This window comes from Bicyclus anynana, chromosome 12, assembly GCF_947172395.1.
Source record: "Bicyclus anynana chromosome 12, ilBicAnyn1.1, whole genome shotgun sequence".
Classification (NCBI taxonomy): Eukaryota; Metazoa; Arthropoda; class Insecta; order Lepidoptera; family Nymphalidae; genus Bicyclus; species Bicyclus anynana.
In genome coordinates, this window is record NC_069094.1 from 5765730 (window position 1) to 5789817 (window position 24088).

At 40.1% G+C, this 24088-nt stretch overlaps 1 protein-coding gene across 1 annotated transcript in view; it reads right to left on the reverse strand.

Moving 5' to 3' along the window:
* LOC112050827 (tubby-related protein 4) overlaps positions 1-24088 on the reverse strand; it is a 36472-nt gene continuing 12384 nt past the window's right edge. The window contains exons 3-15 of the mRNA XM_052884714.1: positions 20561-20743; positions 16176-16349; positions 13620-13881; positions 11919-12019; positions 10608-10832; positions 9997-10213; positions 9533-9724; positions 8797-8921; positions 7021-8725; positions 6407-6605; positions 5824-5974; positions 4450-4647; positions 1-3785 (exon numbers count right to left, since the gene is read on the reverse strand). Of these exons, the coding sequence (XP_052740674.1) occupies positions 3669-3785; positions 4450-4647; positions 5824-5974; positions 6407-6605; positions 7021-8725; positions 8797-8921; positions 9533-9724; positions 9997-10213; positions 10608-10832; positions 11919-12019; positions 13620-13881; positions 16176-16349; positions 20561-20743 (3849 nt within the window). The 3' untranslated portion in view covers positions 1-3668. The remainder of the gene's footprint in view (positions 3786-4449; positions 4648-5823; positions 5975-6406; positions 6606-7020; positions 8726-8796; positions 8922-9532; positions 9725-9996; positions 10214-10607; positions 10833-11918; positions 12020-13619; positions 13882-16175; positions 16350-20560; positions 20744-24088) is intronic.

Here is a 24088-nt window from a genome sequence, read left to right on the forward strand (position 1 = left end):
TCATGTGCCTCTAGCATAACAAGCAGTTTTAACAAGCCTTACTCGCACGGTTTGCTGTCTGAAAATTTCCTGACTTTGCAATATTCTCTGACAGAATAGCAGCTTAACTTAAGATACAAAAGACACAAAATTGCAATTCCCAAAACGCTTACTTTAAAAACTATTAAATTGTACTTAACAATCAAAACTGGACATTCATTTTAATAACTAGGTAAGTAACTAGTAAGTACGTAAATATTTTCACCTTATCATATATCACTGAGATGTTATTACAACTAAAGACAGACGGAAAACTCTAAGAGGTTATAACATCTCACGTGCATACTGTTACCTATACCACCGAACTATATTACACCAACAGTTATTAGTTAAATAGTTACATAATCGAACTTAAAATTAACGTGAAATAATGGAAAAACATAAAAACAAAGTCTTACTTAGTCTAATGAAAACAAACTATATAATATGGTTTTATTATAATTTGTTTATCACTAAAAGGTTTAAAGAATAAACACCGTTCCTATATATAGTTCTGTACATTGAATAATAATGTAGATACAACGGGTAACAAAACTCTAATTTTTAAATATTTGCCTGTTTGCAATAATATGCAGAGTATTTTTTTTCTTTAAGATCATACGTACGTGAATAATAATAATTAATTAATTGCATCAATAGTTCTGGGTGCAATTAATAAAAAAAAACATGACAGTCAATAAAGTAATGTAGTATAACTGGTTTTATAGTTCAAAACTTTGCAACTTGTTGGCCACGCTTTAGAGGTGAGACAAGAGTATGAGCTTGAGAAGAATCAGTCTAATTCGTTCAGACTATACCTACCCATAGGCGTATATATACGAGGGGGGGGGGGGGGGTGTGAATACAGAAGACCGAAGATTATAACAAGCCACTATGCTTAGCGTTTGTGGACTATGAGAAAGCTCTTGATTCGGTGAAAACTTGGGCTGTGCTGAGGTCTTTGCAGAGATGCCGGATCGACTACAGGTACATCCAAGTGTTGATCGACTACAGGTACATCCAAGTGTTGAAGTGTTTGTATGAACGCGCCACTATGTCAGTCCGTATACTGGAGATGTAATCTCCCGAAGCTAGGTTGCACCCGCCCCCTAGAGAATGATCCTAGCCATACGCCAATTATTACCGCATCTAAGGGCCGGAATACATAGCATATTCGCGATGTTTTCCAAGCGTATCGCAAATTAAGCAGCGAAATACTCGAACCTGTTATCTCAAGAAACAACTTACATGATTTTCGCACATTAATTTTAGTGTTAATTACCTATTCATTGCGTTAATTTCAACACAAGCAAGGCGCTGATCCTAAATCGTGGCCAACCTAGTTAATTAATAGGACTTGCACCTGCCTAACAGACTGAAGAGAAGGCCACATTAAAAAACGGTGAAATAACATTATTAATTAAAATCTTACAATAATTACCACCTATTATACAAACAAAAAAATCATCTGTGCCCACACTTTCATCGTAAAGGTATACGTGGATGAAAGCGTCGAATTAATATCTAGTACACATAATTAATATTACTTAACTAGTATAAATAACTCTATGGAACAGAGAATAGAAGTATGTATCATATAAATGACACAAAACTAACAGTATTCACTAACTAATTAGTTACTTAAATTAGACACATTTCATTTATTTTTAAAGGATTATAATAAATTTAAGACATCAGTTAGTAATACTATTTACTGTAAGGTCCTGCGCAAAATAAATAGCTTGAATGGATCAGTATTTCGCGTATTTTTTCGACGTCTAATTAACTTTATTAAATAGGTATTAAGCTACTAAAATATATAACAACAGTTGATGTTTACAATAATAACACGCAAGGCATCGACGACCGAATCTGTTATGGTCCCAATAGCTTTAAATGTTTCTCTATTCCCTATTGAGTGTTTCGTTACCAATGTCTACGTTTAAAAAAAACAGTTTTAGTGGATTCAGAAAAACTTAAATGCAACCATTACAAGAATGTTATTTACATCAGTGAATTAACTACATTGGTATTCTAAATTTCATATGCTCGGTAATACCTATCTATTTTACAATCTAATCACTAATTGCTAACAAAATCAACAATTGTGTTTAATCTGTTGTACCTTCATTTGTAATTAATTTTATTGCCTTTAGGATATTTTCATCATTAACAATTCTGCTCACTTTTGAGCACGAATCTATTTTCAGAATGAGGGGTTAGGCCTTAGGCCACCACGCTGGCGCTGGCCCAATGCGGATTGGCAGACTTCACACATGTAGAGAATTAAGAAAATTCTCAGGCATGTAGGTTTCCTCACGTTGTTTTTCCTTCACCGTTTGAGACACGTGATATTTTTTTTAATGCACATACCTAACTGAAAAGTATGCCCCGGACCTCGAACCTACGTCCCCCGAATCGAGGCAGAGGTCATATTCACTGGGCTATCGCGTCTCTTTTATACAGACAGACAGAATCATACTCATTGACAATAGTAGGTATGTTTCTATCGGTGAATTGCACAGCGACGTTGTCAATACCTATGCTTTTCAATAACTTACAGAGTAGGTATATTACAAAAAGACATTGAAACCGCCTTCAAATAAAATGTACAACAGAATTCACAACTAAACACACTAAATAGTGTTAATTTAGACACACTAACATACCTGCTAAAATTTGTAGCAATATAGAAAAAAAATATTGGGATCGGAATATTGATCAATAGTCAGGTCGAATAAATTACTACACATAAATGCAATTAACTATTGCGCAAAAAATATTGACAAACATACTCAACAAACAAAAAATGTTCCTGACCTCTGTGTGTTTGTCAAAGTTTTGCAAAGAGTTGTCTACTATGTACAAGAAATATGAGCGTTAAATGCTGAGATTTGATGATAAAGTGGTTCAACCATATTACAAAAAAGTTGCTAACGTAAAAAAAAACTCACCAGCTGTATTGTGTTTGTTAAAACGCGTCGACAAATATAGATCGTCTGCATATACAGGTATTTACTTTGAAATCCCATTAGCAACTTTAATAATATGTTAAACTTACTAAAACTTATTAATTTACAGAAGTTAGTTACTTATTTGAGAAACACACCGCTGGTAGAACAGGTTGTGAAAGTTCGTAGACCATACCGATAAGCTTTAAAACAAAGTGCAGCAGGTTCATTTTACATTGCAACATCTCATAAACAAGAACATTAGGGGTCGATTTCACCTATTTTGACAGGAAAGTCTAACCGTTAGCCCTCATTCGCACGAAAGTTTTTCTACACAGGACGCTCGCTCGCTCATCGAGCAGTGTTGCTGTACTGTATGTACGCTTCGTCCGCCAATGCTGGGTTTTAACGCTCCGCTTCTGTAACTCTCGTGCGAATGAGGACTAAGTTTTGTTACTTTCTTACTTACAAATAACATATTGAATATTGAAAGAAAATATTGAATAAGCTACTCGTATCAGGTGGTGAAACCTTAAGAATTGTGAATCTGAGGTTGGAAGAAGCCAAAATCCGGTTCGAAAACTCTACAGAACGGAGTCCATATAGCACGTAACCCACAATACAGCCTTGCGTTCAAGCTCCGCAGCGGTTGTAGAAGCCGTAGGAGCACAGCCGCTTGCTGTAACTGACGGCGAGTGCTCATTTGAGTCTTTGTGTGACGTTGGCGAGCGCCACCGCGAAGGCCTGCAGCGCTGAGAACGGGTACTGGAAGTCCAGTGTGTACGCGTTGCCGTCGATTCGTCCGAACTGCATCACCTGTTCGTAAAAAAAAAACAATATAAAGCTTTACTTCTTAGTGACAGATGCTACATCGTCACCAGGGGCTTTAGACGAGTGCGGAAACTTTGCCAGAGTCAAGTATAAGGGGAAAGGTACAGCTTTCTGTGGGCTCTCGTGACTCGTATTAGTTGGCCGTTCGGATAAATGGGTTTTGACTTTTAAGTAAATCAGTCATGATGTCACCGCAATCGTGTTTGGAATCCAGCTTTCGGAGTCGTAGTCATAGTGACGTGAGGTATTTTGTATTGACGATATCGTTTACGCCGGCAGAGACACTGTCGTATTAGGCACACATACTTGTACCTATATATTCGTATATGTATTATGTATACAGAATTGTTAATTAAATTCCATTGGCATAAGCCATAAGTATTATACAATATCATTATCAGTGCAAGCATAGCATTTTTGCATCTATAAAGTGTAAGCCATTACTGATAATGATACCTTGGTCTGTAGCCAAGTGTCATGTCATGTCGATTCACTTTCTACGATCACAAACGCTTTGAACATTCAAAAATGTATAGGAATGACATTTGCTATCGACAGGTCACGAGATCAAGTTGTCGATCGGATCTGTCATTAATTTTATTAGTTTTCGAAGCGTTTGACATGCCATGACATGGCTAAGGCCTCTTACCTGTTTGCCATGGTACTCGATCTGAAAGTTCTTGGCGGACTCCTGCGTGACTCGGCCGCCGAAGTCGAGCTGGTACACCTGGCTGTTCTCGTTCCACATGGGCGCCTTGTTGTGCATCACGAGCTGTCGGCGCGCGCTGTTGCGGCCGTCGGGTGCGCCCGCCGCCGCCGCGTTGAGGTTACCGCCAGCGCGTTTGAGCTGTCGACAGGAAAATGTTGGAAACATCGAAGTTATGTAAGTACTAGGTGTATACAGGGTGCTCGGGAGTATTTCCCATAATTTCGAGGTGTTGACAAATCCACTTATAGGAGCCGAACAAATCTGTTTTTAACTAAAAATTTTTTTTTATCATATTAAACAAAGTAATTCAAATAGTTCCAAAAATCAAAATCTAAATTCATTTATTTCAAGTGGACCTGCCAATGCATTAAGCAATGTGTTAAAAAACATTTGCTTAGTCGAGGTTACTACACCATTGATGAGTTCCTTAATGATAAAGTTGCTTGGAGGCCGTTGGATCAGCTTCCATCTTCACACAGGAAGTAAAACTATAAGAAATTGTAATGTTGTCATCAATTGTAATTATAATATTATTGTATGATTTTTTTTTAAACGAACAACTGTTGAGTTTTTTGCCGGTTTCTTCTCAGCAGAATCTGCCTTCCGAACCGGTGGTAGAGTCTTTACAAATAGTCAACTGACGTATCAAAAGTGCTTGTATACTGAGCCTACTTGAAATAAATGAATTTTTGATTTTTGATTTTGAAGTAGGCACAGTTTACAAGCACTTTTGATACGTCAGTTGACTATTTGTGAAGATACTACCATCCACGTAACACTATCCATGTAACACACGCCTTTATTTATCCTTCCATTTTAAAATCCGTAATCGTAGTGGTAAGACTGTCGATATCGACGAGATGCAACTGGCACTCCGCACTTCACTAGTAAGCTACTTCATGATATTTATGAATGAATAATTATGGCTAGATCAAAGTATAAAGATGCGATATAAGGGACACAATTTAAGATCTATTTACAAAAGAAATATTTTTTACTCCGAAAATACTCATTTTAGAACATTATGTTCTTTAGACATTTTAAATTAATTTTCCTTAAAGAATATAACCCTAGAGTTATGGGAAATACTCCCGAGCATCCTGTATTCCCGTGATAACCCAGTGGTCATGATCTCTGCCTTCGATGGAGGGCGTAGGTTCGAATCCGGTCTGAAGCATGCACCTAACTAAATATCACGTGTCTTTGAGACATTTAACTTCAAAGGCGAAGTAAAAACATCGTGTGGAATCCTGCATACATATCTGAGAATTTTCTTAATTATTGTACGATATTTATTTAGAAAAACATATGAACCTTATTCCGAAGCTGCGCTTTCTGGAAACTTTCGAGATCTCGGTAGTTCTTGCTGTTGACTTCATTGTAGCCGTTCGAGTACTCGTCGTCGGAGCTCTCCGACAGCTTCTTGTTCCTTCTTCGGTTGAGTAGAGGCGAGTTGAGCAATTGTCTGCCGACATGAAATAAAAAAAATAAATAAGTTGACCCCGTAAGTAAGATTCGATTTTTTTTTCATTACCCTAAGCGTCCTGCAGACTTGATCGTGAATGGCTTGCGTAATGAATTAATTTTACTTTACCTAATTATGGCGTGAAAGTGACGTGATAGCCCAGTGGATATGACGTTTGACTTCGATTCGGAGGGTGTAGGTTCGAATCCGGTCCGGGGCAATTAAAGAAATTATATATATAACGTGTCTCAAACGGTGCCGAACACGATGTTATTCCTCACGATGTTATTCGTGAATAACGGCATCGGCATACCTGAGAATTATCTTATTTATCCACGTGTGAAGTCTGCCAAACCACCAGCGTGGTGGACTAACCTCTCTCATTTTGAGAGGAGCCTCGTGCTCAACAGTGAGCCGAGTATGGGCTGTTACCTAATAGGCGACGCAGAAGAGTACCGCTGCCGACGGGAGGCGCGCGGGGCGGGCGAGGAGGGCGCGGGGGAGGCGGCGGAGCGCGCCAGTCGCGGCGACGCGGGCGCTGAGCTGCTCTCGCGAGAGATGGCGCTGGACTCGCCCGCGCTCCGCTTGGAGCGAGACGCTAGCAGTCGCAGTGCCAGCTGCTCCAGCGAACCTAAAGTGAGAGAACATTTACAGCTTTTCGTTATGAACTCCGTGATCCGTTTATTATTAAACACGAGCCTATAAATTTGTCTACCAAATACTAATCGCTCAAATCTCTGCACGAAAATTAGGTGCCTAATATAGGTTTTAATTTGCTTCGCAACTACATTTTTTGAGCCATTCTATTCATATTATTTTGCAAAACGCATAATCAGTTAGCCGTGCTGTGTTGAGGCACTGGGTCGAGGCAATACGCCAATGTACTACGCCGTGTTCGGGTGAAGCCGGCTAATCCGCAAAGAAACTACATGCGTGTTTGCGAAGCGAAGTGCTCGAGGCTATCGGACTAGCGGCGAAATCGAATCGCGTCTGTCTCACCGGTGAAGTATCGGGCGGGCGGGTGAGATAAAGCATCTACTACTAACTATAATACTTGCTGTAGTCGGAGTCACTGTCTGTGAGCGGCGGCGGGGGAGCGGGACGCGGCGCAGCGGGGGTGGGGGCGCAGCACATCGCGCACACGAATGGCGCGTCCGAGTCGCGGCGCTCGCGAGGCGCCACGACGCGACATGCGCTGCACGACACGAGGTCCCGCCGCGACCGTCGCGTGCGCCCCTCCTCCGTGCTTGTCCCGCTGTTGTCTTCCCCTGTACTGTTGCATCTGCTGCTAGAATTCGCTGAAACATTCTCATTCTTCGCACTAGATTCTACTTTTATCTGCCGCTTCCCTTTATCGGCGGTAATCGACAGCTCTCCAGAGTCCAGACTCTTCGACTTCCCGCATTTTTTCAGACTAGGGGTTTTGAAACATTCTGTTTGTTTATTGTCGTTTGATTTTAAATAACGTCGCGGGCGTCGCTGGCGTTTATTGTTGACAAGTATGAGACGTCGTGGCGGCTCGCCGCGCAGGGCGGTCAGACTGACTTGGGCGTGTAACACTTGAGGATCGACCAGGTCCAAGTAACCCACGCTGCAGCTGCGCGTCATCGTGTCGTACACCGGAATGTTGGCGCACACGGGGCTGATCGGTACCACAGTCGTCGTTCTCTGCACTCTGGTCTCACGAACCTTGTCCGTGACATTGTTTATATTTGTGTCCACGGGAGTCTCTTCATCAATGTATTTCAAGTCCTCGCCCTTTTGTACGTTTTTCAGTGTGTCCGCGCGTTTGATCATAGCGTCCGGATGGACTTCGTGCTCATAATTCTTATTACACAAAGATTTAAGAATTCTGGCGTTCACTTCAAAGGAAGATTCGCCTCTGCTGCAAATGTTTTTCCGCAGTTTCGATAAGCAGTTATCTGTGACGTGGTTGTCGCATTTTTTAATAGTAACTTGCCTACTAGGTTCCAGACTTAGATTTAGACTGAACGGTTGCTGTTCTATGTTGGATAGGTTTCCTTTGAGAGGTCCATTTTCCCTTACTGTGTAATCAGTGCGGCCTCCGCAAAAGTCTCCTCTGCCTCCGCAAGTGACCGTTTGTGGCGACGGTCTTTCGAATATGATGTCTGTTGGTGCTACAGCGTTTTTTGGTGATTGCAACGTAGGAACGGAACTTTCACATCTTAACGGTGATATCGCGTGTCGATTTGGCACTGTAGAGGAATTATTTACGCGTCTCTCGGCAGGCTGAGTGGGATGCCGAACTGAATTAGAATTGTAAACATTTTCGGACACATTATTTACAGTATCGTTTGTGCTTGTATCTATAAACGGGAATTCATCGTACGACTCCGCTCTGGCTAAGGATGGATTAGAATTATTGTTAGGCGAATATATTTCGGTTTGATTTATTATGTTATTCGTGTTAGTCATTCTATCGGTCATAATTAGAGGATTGAATTTTTTCCTTATGTTATTATTCATATGCGATGGCGAATTTGTTTCACTATTTGGGAAAACTTCCTCTTCGTCCTCCGAAAATATGTTAGGATTAAAAGTAGGATCTGGATCCACAGGATAGTCATCTCTTAGTTCTGTTATCGTCAGCGTCATCTGTCGCGGCTGCAGATGTAACAAGGACGTTTTATACGTAACTTGGCCAAGATTTGCTGGTACGTTTTTAGCCAATCCATGCATTTTGAACTTCGTTCCCCAGATGTTAGATGTTACTTCAACTAGCCGAACATCCTGAAACACAATTCAAGTATGAATATATTTACCGCCTTATAGTAAGTAGTTCCACAAGTAGCATTATATACCTCGGGTAAGGAATCTATGTAGGCTAATTCATCAGGAGCTTCATCCTTTTCGTCCTTTGAGTTTCGTGTTTTACGTCGCTCGCGAGCTCGTCTACGTCTCTGCAATCGTGGAGATCCCGAACAACCTATAATAAGTAAAGATGAATATTTACCAAAATACAAGATAATATCCTTTCTATCCTATACCCAGTTGGGATGAAGCGCCGAACTACCACGCTGGTCCGTTGTGGATAAGTTAACCCCGCGGTGACTTTCTCAATCCTGTCAAGGATCAATCAGAAACTTCGGTTGAACTGTTTCTCTAAGACGCAATTGTGACACCATCTGGTTCAGTTATTCCAAGTGCATAACCCTCGTGGAGGACCTACGTACGCTGGAAGCCTTTGACAGGTGGACATACCTAAGCTGGACGGCGAAAGTGTCTAACACTGAGGTTCTTGCTAGAATGCAAAAGTAGACCGAGCTTGTTAAAACCATCAAGCAGTGCCGTTTGCTTTAAACAATTATCATGGGCAAAATTGCAGGCAACAGAGGAGTAGGAAGAAGGGAGAAATCCCCTTCTTCCTACTCCTCTGTTGCCTGCAATTTCCTGGCTCCTGAAGTCCTGGCTATGAAATATAATGCAGTGGACTGGCGTAAAGACGATCGGAGAACTTTTCTGTCTAGCCTTGGACAAGGAGAAGTTTATTAAGCTGACTGCCGACCTACAGTAATGGAGAAGAAGACGAGTGCATACCATCTTCTCGCTCTGTGTCAGAGGAGCACGAGTCCTCCTGTGGACGCGGCGGGCGGCGCGGTGCGCGCGGCGTGCGCGGCGGGCGCGGGGACGAGATGCCGCCGCCGATGCTGCCGCCGCTGCCGCTGCTCGACGCGCTGGTGGCGCCGCTGCTGCTGCTGCTCGACTCGCGCACGCTACCCGGTACGCCTTCTGTTTTACCGTTAAAATTATCATCGGTAAATCAGACTTTACAGACAATCTATATATTTTTTTAATGACAAACTAGCTGATGCCCCGCATTTTCAACCGCGTAGTGTCCCTTTTTGTGAGAATACGAGCATAGAATATAGCCTATGAAACTCACAAATAACGTGGCTCTTTAGTGGTAAAAAAATTTTTTCAATATCGCTTCAGATCCAGAGATGAACCCTACAACACCACAAACTTTTCCTCTTTATAATATTAGTATTTAATTGGTTAACCTTCTCCCTGCGGGTCGAATATGACGAACTCGGGCCTGATCTTGCTGGTGCGGCGGCCCTTGAGCAGCGGCACCAGCCCGCCCAGGTGCTCCAGGTACAGCGTGTAGGCGCCCGCCTCCTCGTCATCGTGTCGCAGCATGGTGCAGTGCAGGCGCCCGCCCGCGACCGGCGCGCGCGACACGAAGCGCCGCAGCTCCGCCGCCTCGGGCACGTTGCACTGCGCACAGAGCGAGCGGTTAGCGGTCAGCCGCGAACGTGTGAACCTCAGACCAATTATAGAAAGACCTGTATCGCACTCATAGTCACGAACTAAATTGTCTGTCATTTTCTGAGGAAAACGAGCTTAGATTTGGTATATATCTTATACTAAACTAGAAGTTTTTGCCCGTTTTTTACACAATTCAATTACACAAAAAGGTATTTTTACGGAGCTCTTTAACCGACGAACACGATTACAACTATTTAACATGGATTCTATAGAGACAGTTTTTATAATCGCATTAGATCGTTGATCATATACTTTGACAGAAAAGTAAAATCTAGCGAGGCAGGTCCTATACAATAATTGGTCTGAGGTGTGAACGCACGAGCGTGGTGGTGACTGTACGTACGCGGATGGTGTGCGCGAAGAGGCTGGCGAGCGCGGGCTGCAGGCGCGGCGGCAGCGGCAGGCGCGCGGCGAGGCGCGGGTGGCGCAGCGCGGCGGCGGCCCGCACGCGCGCCAGCAGCTGCAGCGGCGCCACCACGCGCCACACGCGCGCCGTGCACACCGCGCCGCCCAGCCCCACGAACAGGCGCCGCGCCGCGTGCCCCCACGTCAGCGCCGTCACCAGCGACTGCGAACAGCCAACACACCGCCGTGCATATTACCGCGAACTCTTCACATATTAGCTAATGCGCCATATCATAGAAGACCGCCTGACCGAAGAGCCTTCCCGCGGGACTTCATACCACTAACCTATGAGTTCTGGGAGATTCTATCTCACACACTTTATTTTTTCTGTAGACTACACACTCACCTAAGCTGGGCTTCCAACGTATGCCTAGGTGACTTCCATAACTTGCCCCTTCGGCTTATCAGCCAATACAACGACCCTGGCCGTATTAACAGCAGGCGTCTGATACCACATGAAGGAATCAGTTCCGGGATAAGTCATGGGGATCCTATCCTGGAACTGTTCCTTCTGAACCGTGTGAGACAAGTCAGAGTCACCGACATAGGTCTTCAAGTTGCGAAGCTGAAGGATCAGGTCACATAATTCGGAGAGCCGATGGACGTAGGGGTCTCAATGTATTAAAATGGCGACCCCCGCACTAGAAAGCGCTGTAGAACTAGAAGTTGATGACAACACAACTAAGTGACAACATCAAGCGAGTCGCAGGGAATCACTGGATGCAGGAGGCTCAAGATCGTGTTTGGAATTCCCTACAAAAGGCAACTTCTCTGCACTTGACGTCTATCGGCTGATAGGATGATGATGATGATGATGAGGCGTAAACTTAGTTAATATTCAGTGTTACGATAATTTTCCAATCTGGGTAAACCATTGGCCAAACTGAAGGTATTAGGTAGTAATATAAAAAGGCCCGCTACACCGTTCGTTCGCGTCCGTCGGTCGCCCCAGTTTGTCGACGGCCCTAATCGAAGCGATTCGGTTGAATTCAACCGCTTATGTTGTACTCCGTTACATGGCCATTGTATAGATAGGTACATAAAGAAGTTACGTGAAAAATCTTCTTAGAAAATTACAAAAAGAAGTAAGGTCATGTATACCACACAAGCAGAACTCTCGAGCGTACGCTAGTCAAATACATATGTTCCAAAACTAATTTAAAGTTGATAATTAGTGCTATGTCTAAAGTAGGTACCGATTCATATAAGGTTTCAGAGACGTTAGGTACATGTTATATAACTACTTTACCTGGGTGTAGGGAATAGGGACGGTGTAAATAAGCGCGCCGTTGTCGGAGTAGAATTTCACAACGTTTTTATAGGGCGGCGAGTCCTCCGGTTCGTTTGGCTCTGAAAATAGATGTAATGATTTTTATTACAGTAAGTTTTTATTAACCGGCTAAGTATGAGTAGGAGTCGCACAATGGGTTCCGTACCTTTATCTATTAAAACTGCAAAAAAAAATTCGTTATATCGGAGCCTCTTTAAATATTTTTTTCATTCTGTTTTCTATTATAGCATATTATTTTTCTGACGTTTACTATTAGCGAAACTGTCTATAAGCGACGCTGACTACAAAAGCGTAATATCCAAGCAAACCGCAAAGATAATATGACGCAACCGGCATGTTTCGCTCCCTGCTCATAAGTATTTATGTTACAGTCTAACTTGGACAAAGGGTTCGCGTTTCACAACTTGAACATTACGCAACGACTCTCATTACGTGCCTTAAACCTATCTACTTATTTATAGGTATGCAAATAGGTACGTAACCTTCACTACCATTGTGGTATATTTTGTTTCTTTTAGGTGGGATCATCGTTCAAATGAAAAATTGTATACTCATTGATGTTAGAAGAAAAAAAGGTAGACAGGTTATTCGCGGACCGCAAGTGGCACGTTAAACTATGCTAATTAGCAAACCTGAGCTCGGTCGTCGCACTTTCATCTCGCCGTTGACAACGCCGCTGAAATAATTTTTGCGTGCCAGTTGTATTGTAAACATATCGAATGTGGTTTATGTAACCTATCTACCTCTTTTTTCTATATACTTGTATTAGTAAACTGCTTGTCAGTCATATGTAGGTATCTAGATACTATTTTTTTAATTAGATCCTTGAATCAATAAGATATGAAAAAAGGCCCAACGACCAAAAGCTCTCAATAAAATAAGTAGTAGAATATTTTTTTGCGTTGTTCTCGCAAAGAAACCTTTCGAAAAATTGCCTTGTCATAAACAGATAAATATTTAAACGGTAAAATGGATTCTGAAAGAGATATAATAAGTTTGTAGTTATTTGTCTACCTTTGTTTATTTGAAACGTATTCGTAGTAGGATAGCCCAGTGGATCCTCTGCCTCCGATTCCGGAGGGCGTGGGTTCGAATCCGGTCCGTGGCATGCACCTCCAACTTTTCAGTTGTGTGCATTTTAGGAAGTAATTTTCTTTAGTTCTCCCTCTCAGCGTTCGTTTGAGTCGACCGATTTTCTTCTCCTCTCCTCAAGTCGAGTGTGCGTAAAGAAGTTTGACTTCACTACCCACCAGCAATCAAAGTGCCAGCCACAGCGAGTAGCTCCCTGAAGTCAGCCCACTCCATGGCTAGCCTGTTGCCCCTTGGGCTGGTGTAAAGCTGAACATGGCTGGCATCATTGTAAATACAAAATCAATTTATACTCACCAGCAATCAAAGTGCCAGCCACAGCGAGTAGCTCCCTGGAGTTAGTCCACTTCGTTGCTAGCCTGTTGCCCCTTTGGGCTGGTGTAAAGCTGAACATGGCTGGCATCATTGTAAATACAAAATCAATTTATACTCACCAGCAATCGAAGTGCCCGCCACAGCGAGTAGCTCCCTGGAGTTAGTCCACTTCGTTGCTAGCCTGTTGCCCCTTGGGCTGGTGTAAAGCTGAACATGGCTGGCATCATTGTAAATACAAAATCAATTTATACTCACCAGCAATCAAAGTGCCAGCCACAGCGAGTAGCTCCCTGGAGTTAGCCCATTCCATGGCTAATGTGTGGCCCCGCAGGCCGGTGCTGATCCGCACGGGGCTGACGTCATCATGACCTCGCAGCAGCACCAGTTCCCCGCTGCCCAGCGCCACCGCCAGCACATGACCGCCACCACTCTCCCCGGCCTCCTCACCCTCCTCCATTTTGAACTTTTCGCACGACCACGCCATTGAGTTTATTCCTCCCTCGGCTACCAGTTGCACCTTCAGAGACGAGTATAAAATAAGTTTTATATTTGCATGTCAAATAACATTACAGTTAAATAAAAGCAATATATTTCTTTTGGTTTTAAGCTTTTTACGCAAACGAATTCTGATTAATGACGTCAGTTATTTGTGTGTACAAAAAAATACATAAGAAATAAAATCTAACTCATAGATATAATCAAAAGAATTAGATTTGTCCCTCTTCCGTCCTTTAGTCTACAAGACGAAAAAGAAAATAGAAAAGTATTACGGAATTGAAGGAAAAGGGGACGTCTGAAAGGAGAAAGAGCTCTCTTCTCATATATGAGCGGCATTCTGAATGCGTACAGCCCGAAACAGAACGTTATGAATAGTTTTGTAGGAGGCCTACGCCGTGCTACGTGCTACGTCGTAGACGGTATAGTATACTTCTACGGCGTAGCACGTATATAATTAAAATTACACTAATTTTGATATGATTCGTTAGATTCTGAGAAAACAATTGCAAGACACTCTAGAATAAAGATATTTTATCTTATTCATTTTTTTTCTCAAGTTCTGCAAAAGTAAAATATCGACATCAACCCATATTCGGATCACTGCTGAGCTCGAGTCTCCTCTCAGAATGAGAAGGGTTAGGGCAATAGTCCACCACGCTGGCCTAATGCGCATTGGCAGACTTCACACACGCAGAGAACGAAGATAATTCTCTGGTATGCAGGTTTCCTCACGATGTTTTCCTTCACCTATTGAGACACGTGATATTTAACTTCTTAAAATGCACACAACTGAAAAGCCCCGGACCGGATTCGAACCCACACCCTCCGGAATCGGAGGCAGAGGTCATATCCACTGGGCTATCACTGCTCTCTAGTAAAATATACTAAGTAAAATATACTGTAGTTTAATTAAACATATATTTAAGCAAAATTTTATTTCTTTAAAATTCAGATTATTATTATTCTTTTAAGTGTTTGTAAAGTAAATTATATAAAAATCCTTATGATCATTAAAAATGTAGGTATAAAAAAAGTAAAACTTAATATTAAGCTAAATGATTCAAATCCGGTCGTCAAATGACTTTCAAATCGCAACTGCTTAGGTACTTGTAAGCCACCAAGTTTACTCATGAATATAAGTACAGCTACCCACCACGAAGCACTCGAATATATTCTGTAAGTCACTTAAACACGTTCTAGTACAGTACAATTATTTCTCCCCACAAGCTACACGTAATAAGCCAGCCAAAATGTGAGCGTTTTTTGCAATGTTACGCAGAAAACGTGCGACGTACGTAAATAGCTACTAGTTAGGTATACTTTAGTTATATTTACCGATAGAGATCTTCTAGTGTGAATAACCAATCGTAAATACTAAAAAATTTGGTGACGTTTTTGAATAAGTCAATATTCAGGTAACTAGCTAGGTACTAAAATTAATAAACAAATAATAATTTTCAAGTTCTAAGAAGTATACAGAAAATACTACGGAAAATTATAAGAAATTTTCTAATAAAATAGTATAGGTAGTTACAAAGGTATCTAAGTCCTAGGTATCTCGGTAAGAGGTTATAAAAGTAAATTAAATTCTTTAATGTAAGCACGTCTAGGTATCTCGAAGCGTTTGCCTTTATTTAGTTTAATTACTTTCCTTTTCAACTTTTATAGAAGCTACTATCTATATGTATCTTTATAATATTACTAGCCTTCGCCACGCGTGGTTCCCGTTCCCGTGAGAATACGGGGATAAAATATAGCCTATGACTTTCACAATAACGTGGCTTTCTAGTGGTAAAGGAATATTCGAAATTGGTTCAGTAGTTCCAAACCCCCCTACCACAGAGTTTACCTCTTTATATTATTAGTATAAGTATAGAAGTATAAATGGGTAATAATTTGGTGAATCAAGTTGTTAATGTTTTTTATAACACATTTGCTCGTAAAGTATCTCTTATTCCACCAAATTCAATATTATAATTTGTCTCATTACGCACATGTGCCGCAATGTAACATAAAATGGACATGTAGCTGCTGTATTTAATATTTTAAAAATCTGATTTTTGTCAAACATTGCGTATTAAATTACCAAAGTGTTAAGAATCATGATACTACTTTTCTTTCATTAAGATGACTCGATTTAAAAAAAAATGTATGGAACTGAACTATACCCTCATTTTAAAAACTTGTATACTTATCTGGTGCTGAATTTTCGATACAAGAAAAAAAAAATTATAGTGTGACTACTTGCCTAAATTTACTAATGCAGTCATTTGTATTGACTTGATATTACTGGTATTAATGGTGCTGCATTACCTGTGACACCATCGCGCCATGCACGTCCATGACGACGAGCTGCGCGGACGCAGTACCGAGGTACACCTGGCTGTCGTCCGGCGTCCAGCAGCCGCAGGTGATGCGCGCGTCCAACGACAACATCGACGACCAGTAGCGCTGCCCGGCCACCGAACCCACCAGCACGAAACCGTCCTTAACAGAAAACATTGTTATCGTAACATCATCATAGATTAGTAAATTAAATTAGAGGAATCACGTTTTTATACCTACACGATATAATAATACATGTAAAAGAGTGAAGTACTTTACTGTACTTTTATGTAATATACTTTACTGTAATATATTTTTTTTATTTCTTTTTAGACAGCAGAATCGCACTAAGCTCAGATTCAATTGAATAGGTAGAAGACCAAAATTAGAGCAACATATTAGGAAAAAAATCCGAACGCGCGAACCGGGCTGTCATCAGAAGAACGAAAGGTACGAGCGTCTATACTAATATTATAAAGCTGAAAAGTTTGTTTGTTTGTTTGATTGAACGCACTAATCTCAGGAACTACTGGTCTGATTTGAAAAATTCTTTCAGTGTAAGATAGCCCATTTATCGAGGAAGGCTATAGGCTATATTATCCCCGTATTCCTACGGGAACGGGAACCACACGGGTGAACAGCGCGGCGTCAGCTAGTGTTTAGATAAAACTTACGATCATAACATATCCAGAGTGCTATTGGTATTCTCGGTTAAACGTAAAACGTATACGAGTACCATAGAGGCAACGACTTAATATGCATAGCGCAACTACAATAAAATGAAAATGTGGATCAAGAGATAACAAACATGGAATACCTATTCTGCATAGCATGTTATTTACCGTCCAACGTGTGAATTTCGATATAAAGATACGTAACATAATTGAAATATTTCGTGTACCTACTAAACTTATCATACCTTATGTACATAAAAGTGTTTTTGGTTCGAATATCTACTTCAAATCTGTCGAACAAGGGGCAAAGTTTACCTCCACCATAATTTATACGCCAGCAGGAATGTTTATATCCAAAGTGTCGAATTCCTTTGCCCGGCCTAGTTCATAGTCTCACAGTGAAACCTTTTAAGCAAATTGAAACGACGGCACAAGAGGCGTATCACATTAGCGAATAAACTGTTTACTTAGATGACATAGAAAATCATACATTATGTACCTACTTAGCAAATATGTGTTGGCCAAAAGCAAATATTATGTGAAGACTTTGAAGTGAAATTAAAAATCTTGATAACATTTATAGGTGAGTAAATATACTTCAAGGTAAATAGACGGTAGGTAAGTGATATTTATAATATAGTTATTAATATTTGCCATATCTTATATAAAGCTACATATAAATAAAACTGAAATGTCTGTCTGTAGTTTCAATAGGGCTTATGACAATATTTACACGATACTAAAACATAAAGCTTTATTTAAAAAAAAAATGTCTGTCTGTTTTTCCGGGCTAAACAGCTAAACCGATTTAAACGGAACTTTTACAGGTAGATAGAGGAGGTAGTTGAGCAACATATAGGCTACTTTTTATTCCGGAAAAAATCATGGTTCCCGAGGCATTTATGAAAAACTGAATTTAGTTCGCTACTTTTTAATATTAGGAGTAGATATGACTACAGTCCAGCAGACGGGGTTCAAACCCATGACCTTACTAGTTAGTTATACAGGAGATTTCTTAGTTTTTAGAAATAAGTATACCTAAAACAATATTGTAGGGTTTGAATTAGCATTTCTATGGCCTCTACGGCTCGAGTGCCTTATCAATTTGGCTTGAATTTTCAATGACGATCTATTAAAAGCTTACTAAGGCATTGTTTTTGTACCTAAAGTAAATTTCCATTCAAGTAACATGGTTTTTATTCTGATTTTATACTTGCTGTAGGCGCCATAAGAGGACAGCAGAAGCTTCCTTGGGACATTTGGGGCGAGCGTGGAAGTTCTGCCAGAGGCAAACCCGGAAACTAGATGAAGAAGAGAGAAGAGAAAGTCATTCTAAGAAGATCCCCGATAGGGATGATCTGCCGATGGGGATTGTGACTGAAATTAGTCATGACCATTGTTGGAATCCTCGTCCGCATATGTTATGCGGACGAGGATTCCAACCTCATGATTTTAAACTTATTTCGTGGTTGTTCATTATGAATGTTATTTAAACGGGTACATACCACGGTAAAACGACGAGATTTTTATTGTCGATATTTCGACCCAGTTGCATGGATCGTGGTCACGACGGGACTGAAGTTGCGAGATGAGAAGTAAAGTCAGCTGTTAGGGGCAGAATCGATCTACCCTCTTTCTTGTTCTTTTTCTTTTTTCAACCTCGAGAAGCCATTGAAATTCGAAAATACAAAAATTTCAATCGGGAAGATGGTTTCAAACTAGCCAGCGAGTGGAACCCGGTGGTAGAATTGTGCAAACCAAGAGGGCGCCGCGATACGCATAATAACAAAAGCGATGTCGTGAGTGTGGTTTGCCTAAACAGCCAAAAACGCGAGGTTGTTGAAAAAAGAAAAAGAACAAGAAAGAGGGTAGATCGATTCTGCCCCTAACAGCTATCTTTTTGACTGCGGTGCTACACTGTGCAAACAGTCCAGGTTACGATTTAGAAGCTACCTACTCCAATACATAGTTTCTATAATTTCTTCCACGAGCACAAGTACTAATAATACTCATTCAGTTTATATAACCACGTAGCTACGACAATCTCATCGTATAATAAATGTAATTATTACGGGACGTGGCCAGCGCCGAGTTGAATTAATTAAGCAATAATTCTATTCAAGTGGAACGTCTGTGGATGAATAGTTACGTCCAGTGTATAAAGCCTAGCGCACATTGATACCTTGCGTTTATGCGAACTACGTTCAAGCAATCAAAGGTCGTGTCGGCTAAAATGCTGTTGCGCGATTTGACAAGACACTGAATTAACGAAAGTATGAGTGAGAGTATGAGAGAGAGTATCATTATCATTCATCATCATTGTCAGCTGATGGACCTCCCCTGATGGACATAGGCCTCATCTAAAGACTTCCAAACATTACGGTCTTGACCATGCATCCCGCAGCTCTCTACAACCCATTTAATGAGTGAGTTGAGTACGTGAGTTTGAGGTCATTTTTGTTTTTCATTTGTCGCACATACCATGATAATATAGTGGGGCCACGCCAGGTGCAAATACTGTCACATAAAAGTGCTACAATAGGTATCCTCAAAATTTCCTAATCAACGAACTTTTGCACTCTAAACTCAGAATCAACAAAACTACTTTCACACTAAAAACCACACTTTACAGTTTGTACAATTCCACTTTAAAAACTTTAAGGTACACGTACCTACTGTACTTCGTTACTCTAGCTCGTTTTGGAATAAAACCTTTTTTTTTAAATTAGCGCTTTTTTATATATTATTAAAAACAATAATCTTTAAGCAGGTACTTATATTCTTCTTCCTCTTCAATTAGTCTTAAAGTCTGTTATGAATGGATACGACAATAGTCCAATGGGCAGATATCGAAATTCAAATCCATGCCCTTTGCACAAGTTTTGAATAATTTGGTAATTAGTTTGAGACAGGAAGCCACAGGAAGCTGGTGACTTAAAATCGTGGTATTTGTAAGTCTTTACCAAAGGCGGTTTTTTATGTTCCAGCGGTGGATGTTTATCGGCTATGATGATGATGATATTATGATCATGATAATGATGATGGTGATGATGATGATGGTGATGATGATGATGATGATGATGATGATGATGATGATGATGATGGTAAAGAGGGAGCTTAAAATTAGCTAATAATAACAATAAGAGCGTTCATCATCATCATCATCATTAACAGAAACCGAAAGAGGTTTCATCATATTCTTAACAAGTTACTAAAGGGACTGATAGACTTGAGCATTCCCTTGTAATGAGCATTCGTGCGAATGTTACATCACAGAAAAACACGAGAACATTTTAGCGACTACACTATCAAGCGTTCTGGTGCGCATTCTAGCGAGCAGATTTGCAGCACACTTTGACGAGCATCGAATAGAGCGTTCGCTAGAATTCTCAAGATGTTCGTAACGATATTTGGCTCTATGCTTGGCTAGGCTCGTTGTTCAGTTCGACAAATATAAAAACGGCGAATGCTCGATGTTCTGTAACAAGTTAATGCTCAAGTCTATCAGCACCTTTAGATTGCATCACCATTTAACATTAGGTGAGTTTTTAGTCGAGGGCTAACTTGTAACGATTAAAAAAAAACGTCCACTGCTGCATATAGGCCTTTTGTGTGGACTTCCAAATAAAACGGTCTCGAGCCGCCAGCATCCAGCGGCTCCCTGCCACCCACTTGATGGCGTCTGTAAGCTACAGTTACCTGATAACATATCAGCGCCATTCTCCCGTCGTGCGACCACGAGAAGTGCGTGACGGGCGTGCTGCGGTCGTTGATGAGCTCGATGCTCCAGCGCCCCTCGTACTTGATCCACACGAAGATCACCCCCGAGCTGTCGCACGACGCCAGCTTCTGGTACGGTTCGTTCCATTTCACCAGAATTACCTACAGAAACACTCGTTGTTAATTTGAAAAGTCAACAATAGAACTAGCTGATGCTTGCTATTTTGTCCAGTTTAATTTACGACATATAAAAAGCCGCGGGAATTCTCCTTAAGGAGTGCATTTTGAAATATACTCCCTGAACGAACGCCTGCGGAAAAAAAAACTGTTCATGCTAAATGTTCAGCGAAAACGTTCAGTGATTAGAGCTATGGATGGATTGAGCAGCAGTCACTAATACTTTTTACAGTTTTACGGATTTTCGAACCAACAATAATTTAACCAGTACGTAGTATGGCACTCAGATCGATCTGAGTTTATAATATTACCAGAGAAATAAGAAGTGTTTATGATTTTCAAATTACGTACCAGGTACGTAATGCACGTCGATTCTCTTTCTACAAACGCTAACGCTTCGAAAACTAACAAAATGTATGGGAATGACAGATCCGATCGACATGATTTGATCATATAATTTTTATATTGATTCCCATACATACATACATTTTTTTAGTTATTAGATACATTTTTTTAGTTTTCGAAGCGTTAGCGTCTGTAGAAAGAGATTCAACATTGGTACAGGTAACGAGGTAAATGGTACAATATGATGTCGTTTGTTACATGCCTAGTATATCTGTAATCCTCAGTAATTATTATTTTTTAATTTGTACTCAGTCTTATTTGCACTTGAACAGTTTTTAAATAAAATCAATATTTGTAGTAGGTATGGATAGAATATAAGACTTCAGACGAATATTATTAAACCCTGACGTTATAATGTTTCGATATTGGAAAACTCGGAGCTCCTGGAAAGCGAATAAACATTTTAATTATACCTTTTTCCCAGAGTAATACTTTAATGAATCAGTAAAGAACCACACGTTTCACCACCACGTATAGTTTGAATGTATTATACCTACATTTTTACATACTTTAGAAAATTAAAAACCTAGAATGACAAATATTATCCAGTCAGTCTTATGTTGTGATTAAGCATGTGTTAACAAGTGTGCGCATATTCCGACACGACCGGTAAAAGACCAGCCAAGTGGCACGTCGATTCTTTTTCTATGATTGCTAAAGCTTCGAAAACTAGAAAAATGTGTGGGAATGACAGATCTTGATCACGTGACCTGACGATAGAAAATGTCATTCCCATACGTCTTGCTAGTTTTCGAAGTTTTAGCGATTGTAGAAAGAGAATGGACGTACCACTTGGCTAAAGAACCAACTGCTTTACGCGCTCTCCAAGGCACGGGGGTGTACCAACACCGCCGACTTCCCAACACTGGGGTTTATTAAGATTTTCCTTGTAAGAAAAATCCCAATAACGTATTTTTTTGTGGTGTTATTCGTGGTGTTTAAGCGTGGCGGGTGTAAGCTCCATATAAGCTCTCCTAGATAAGGGGATGCCTGGCCCTGCAGTGGGCCGTTAAAGTAGGCTGATAATGATGATGAATAATGAATACGAAAAAACGGATAACTATGTAAAATGTGTAATATTACAACTCGAATAATATATTATAACTGTATACTGCATTTAATTCAGGAGTCTAGTCGTATTTCATGGTTCACAGTAGATTTAGTTATACATACTTGGTTGATCTATAAATTTTAAAAAGGTTGGTTGAACTATAAATAAATTATCGCAACCGAACGAACTTCTAAATTATTCACGCGATTGAAAAGTCCAAGGCTTCCGAGACCGACTTTCTGAAGATTACCCTGTATTAGGTACAATATTTATAAAACAACAGAAACTTCTTCATATACGTAATATATTATGCCCCACTGTTTCACACGCGTAGTTCTCGTCTTAATAAAATGGTCTGCGTCAAAAAATCCGTCTTTAAACCTACTGTAAAAAGATAAAAGAAAATTTAAATTATTGTATCTCAGAGGTTGTTTACAAAAATTGTTATCCAAGCCATGATGTCAAGACGTCTTTGTACCCAAGTACATGTAGCTTTGAAATTCGCAAGATGTAAGCCGCTGGGTAAAAGTAATTTAAAGACGAGGTTAATAAATTTCCACAGGAACGAATAACAACAAGAGAAGTCATTACTAGGAACATTATTTCTACGGGAATTAAAACGCCGTACCTACTTATTCATTTTAATTATCCAGAATGAAAAAAATTAAGGTAATATGAATGCTTGCATTTTACTCACTATTCAGCTTTTTGTAACGCTAATTCATTAAATTTTAGATGTGGAACCGCTTTACAAATTTAAACAGCTCAATTTTTTTATTACTTTAATCTTAGCCTGAGTTTGCTAATTAATTTGAAGGTACGTATGTGTGTTCTGATATAAGTCTATATTAGGTACTTACTACAAAGTCCCAGTTCTATCAAAAATGTTTTGTTAAAATGTTAAACAATTCACTTAATTTCTAGGTAGGTAACTTATCGCTATCGCTTCACGACATTGTAAGTAATATTGTACTTAGACGCTTCAAAAGAGTCATCGACGTCTACTTGTGAATAATTTTCTCCCACTTGTGTGGAAATAGCTTCATGGTTAAAAACAACAATTGACTCTTTGTTGTCTGTACCACAAAATACTACAAGACAATTTGAAATAGTCACTTCAATTTTTATTCTAGCGGACGCCCGCGACCTCATCCGCGTGGAATTCAATTTTTCACAAATCCCGATGGGAACCATGTATTTTTCTGGGATGAAAAGTAGCCTATATTTTAATCCAGAGTAAAATCTATTTCCATTCCAAATTTCAGACAAATCGCTTCAGTAGTAGCGGCGTTGAACAGTAACAAACATCCATACAAACTTTCGCGTTTATAATATAATTCATTTTAGGTTATATAATAATACTATACTACTAATACTAAGCTACTACGTAACGTACGTAATAGCTTTATCATCAGAATACAAGCGGACGCCCGCGATTCTTATCAAGTGAAATATTGTTTTTCGAAATTCCTCGATAACCATGGATATTTTTCCGGGTTATGTATCAATGTATGTTAAATATTTAAAACTTAGCCATTACAGATCAGTTACGGCTTGAAGGAGTCATAAACTTATCTACACGCAAATATTCGCCTATAGCATAAGAGACCAATTCCATTTTCGAATATCAGTTCCATTCATAATATAATTTTTTGCATAGTAGCTTTTCTCTATTTCAAAATTTTAAATATATTTTTAAATATTTTTCTTTTTCCTCGTTACGGACGTTTTAGAATAATTTCCAAAAGCAAAGTACAGACAGAAAACTTTTCTACTACTCCCAAGCGATTAAGCGTTCCCAATTCTCGTAGCTTTACAAAATTGTCCCGTTTTATTTCATTTAAATAACTAGCAATTTTATATGTAAAGTTATC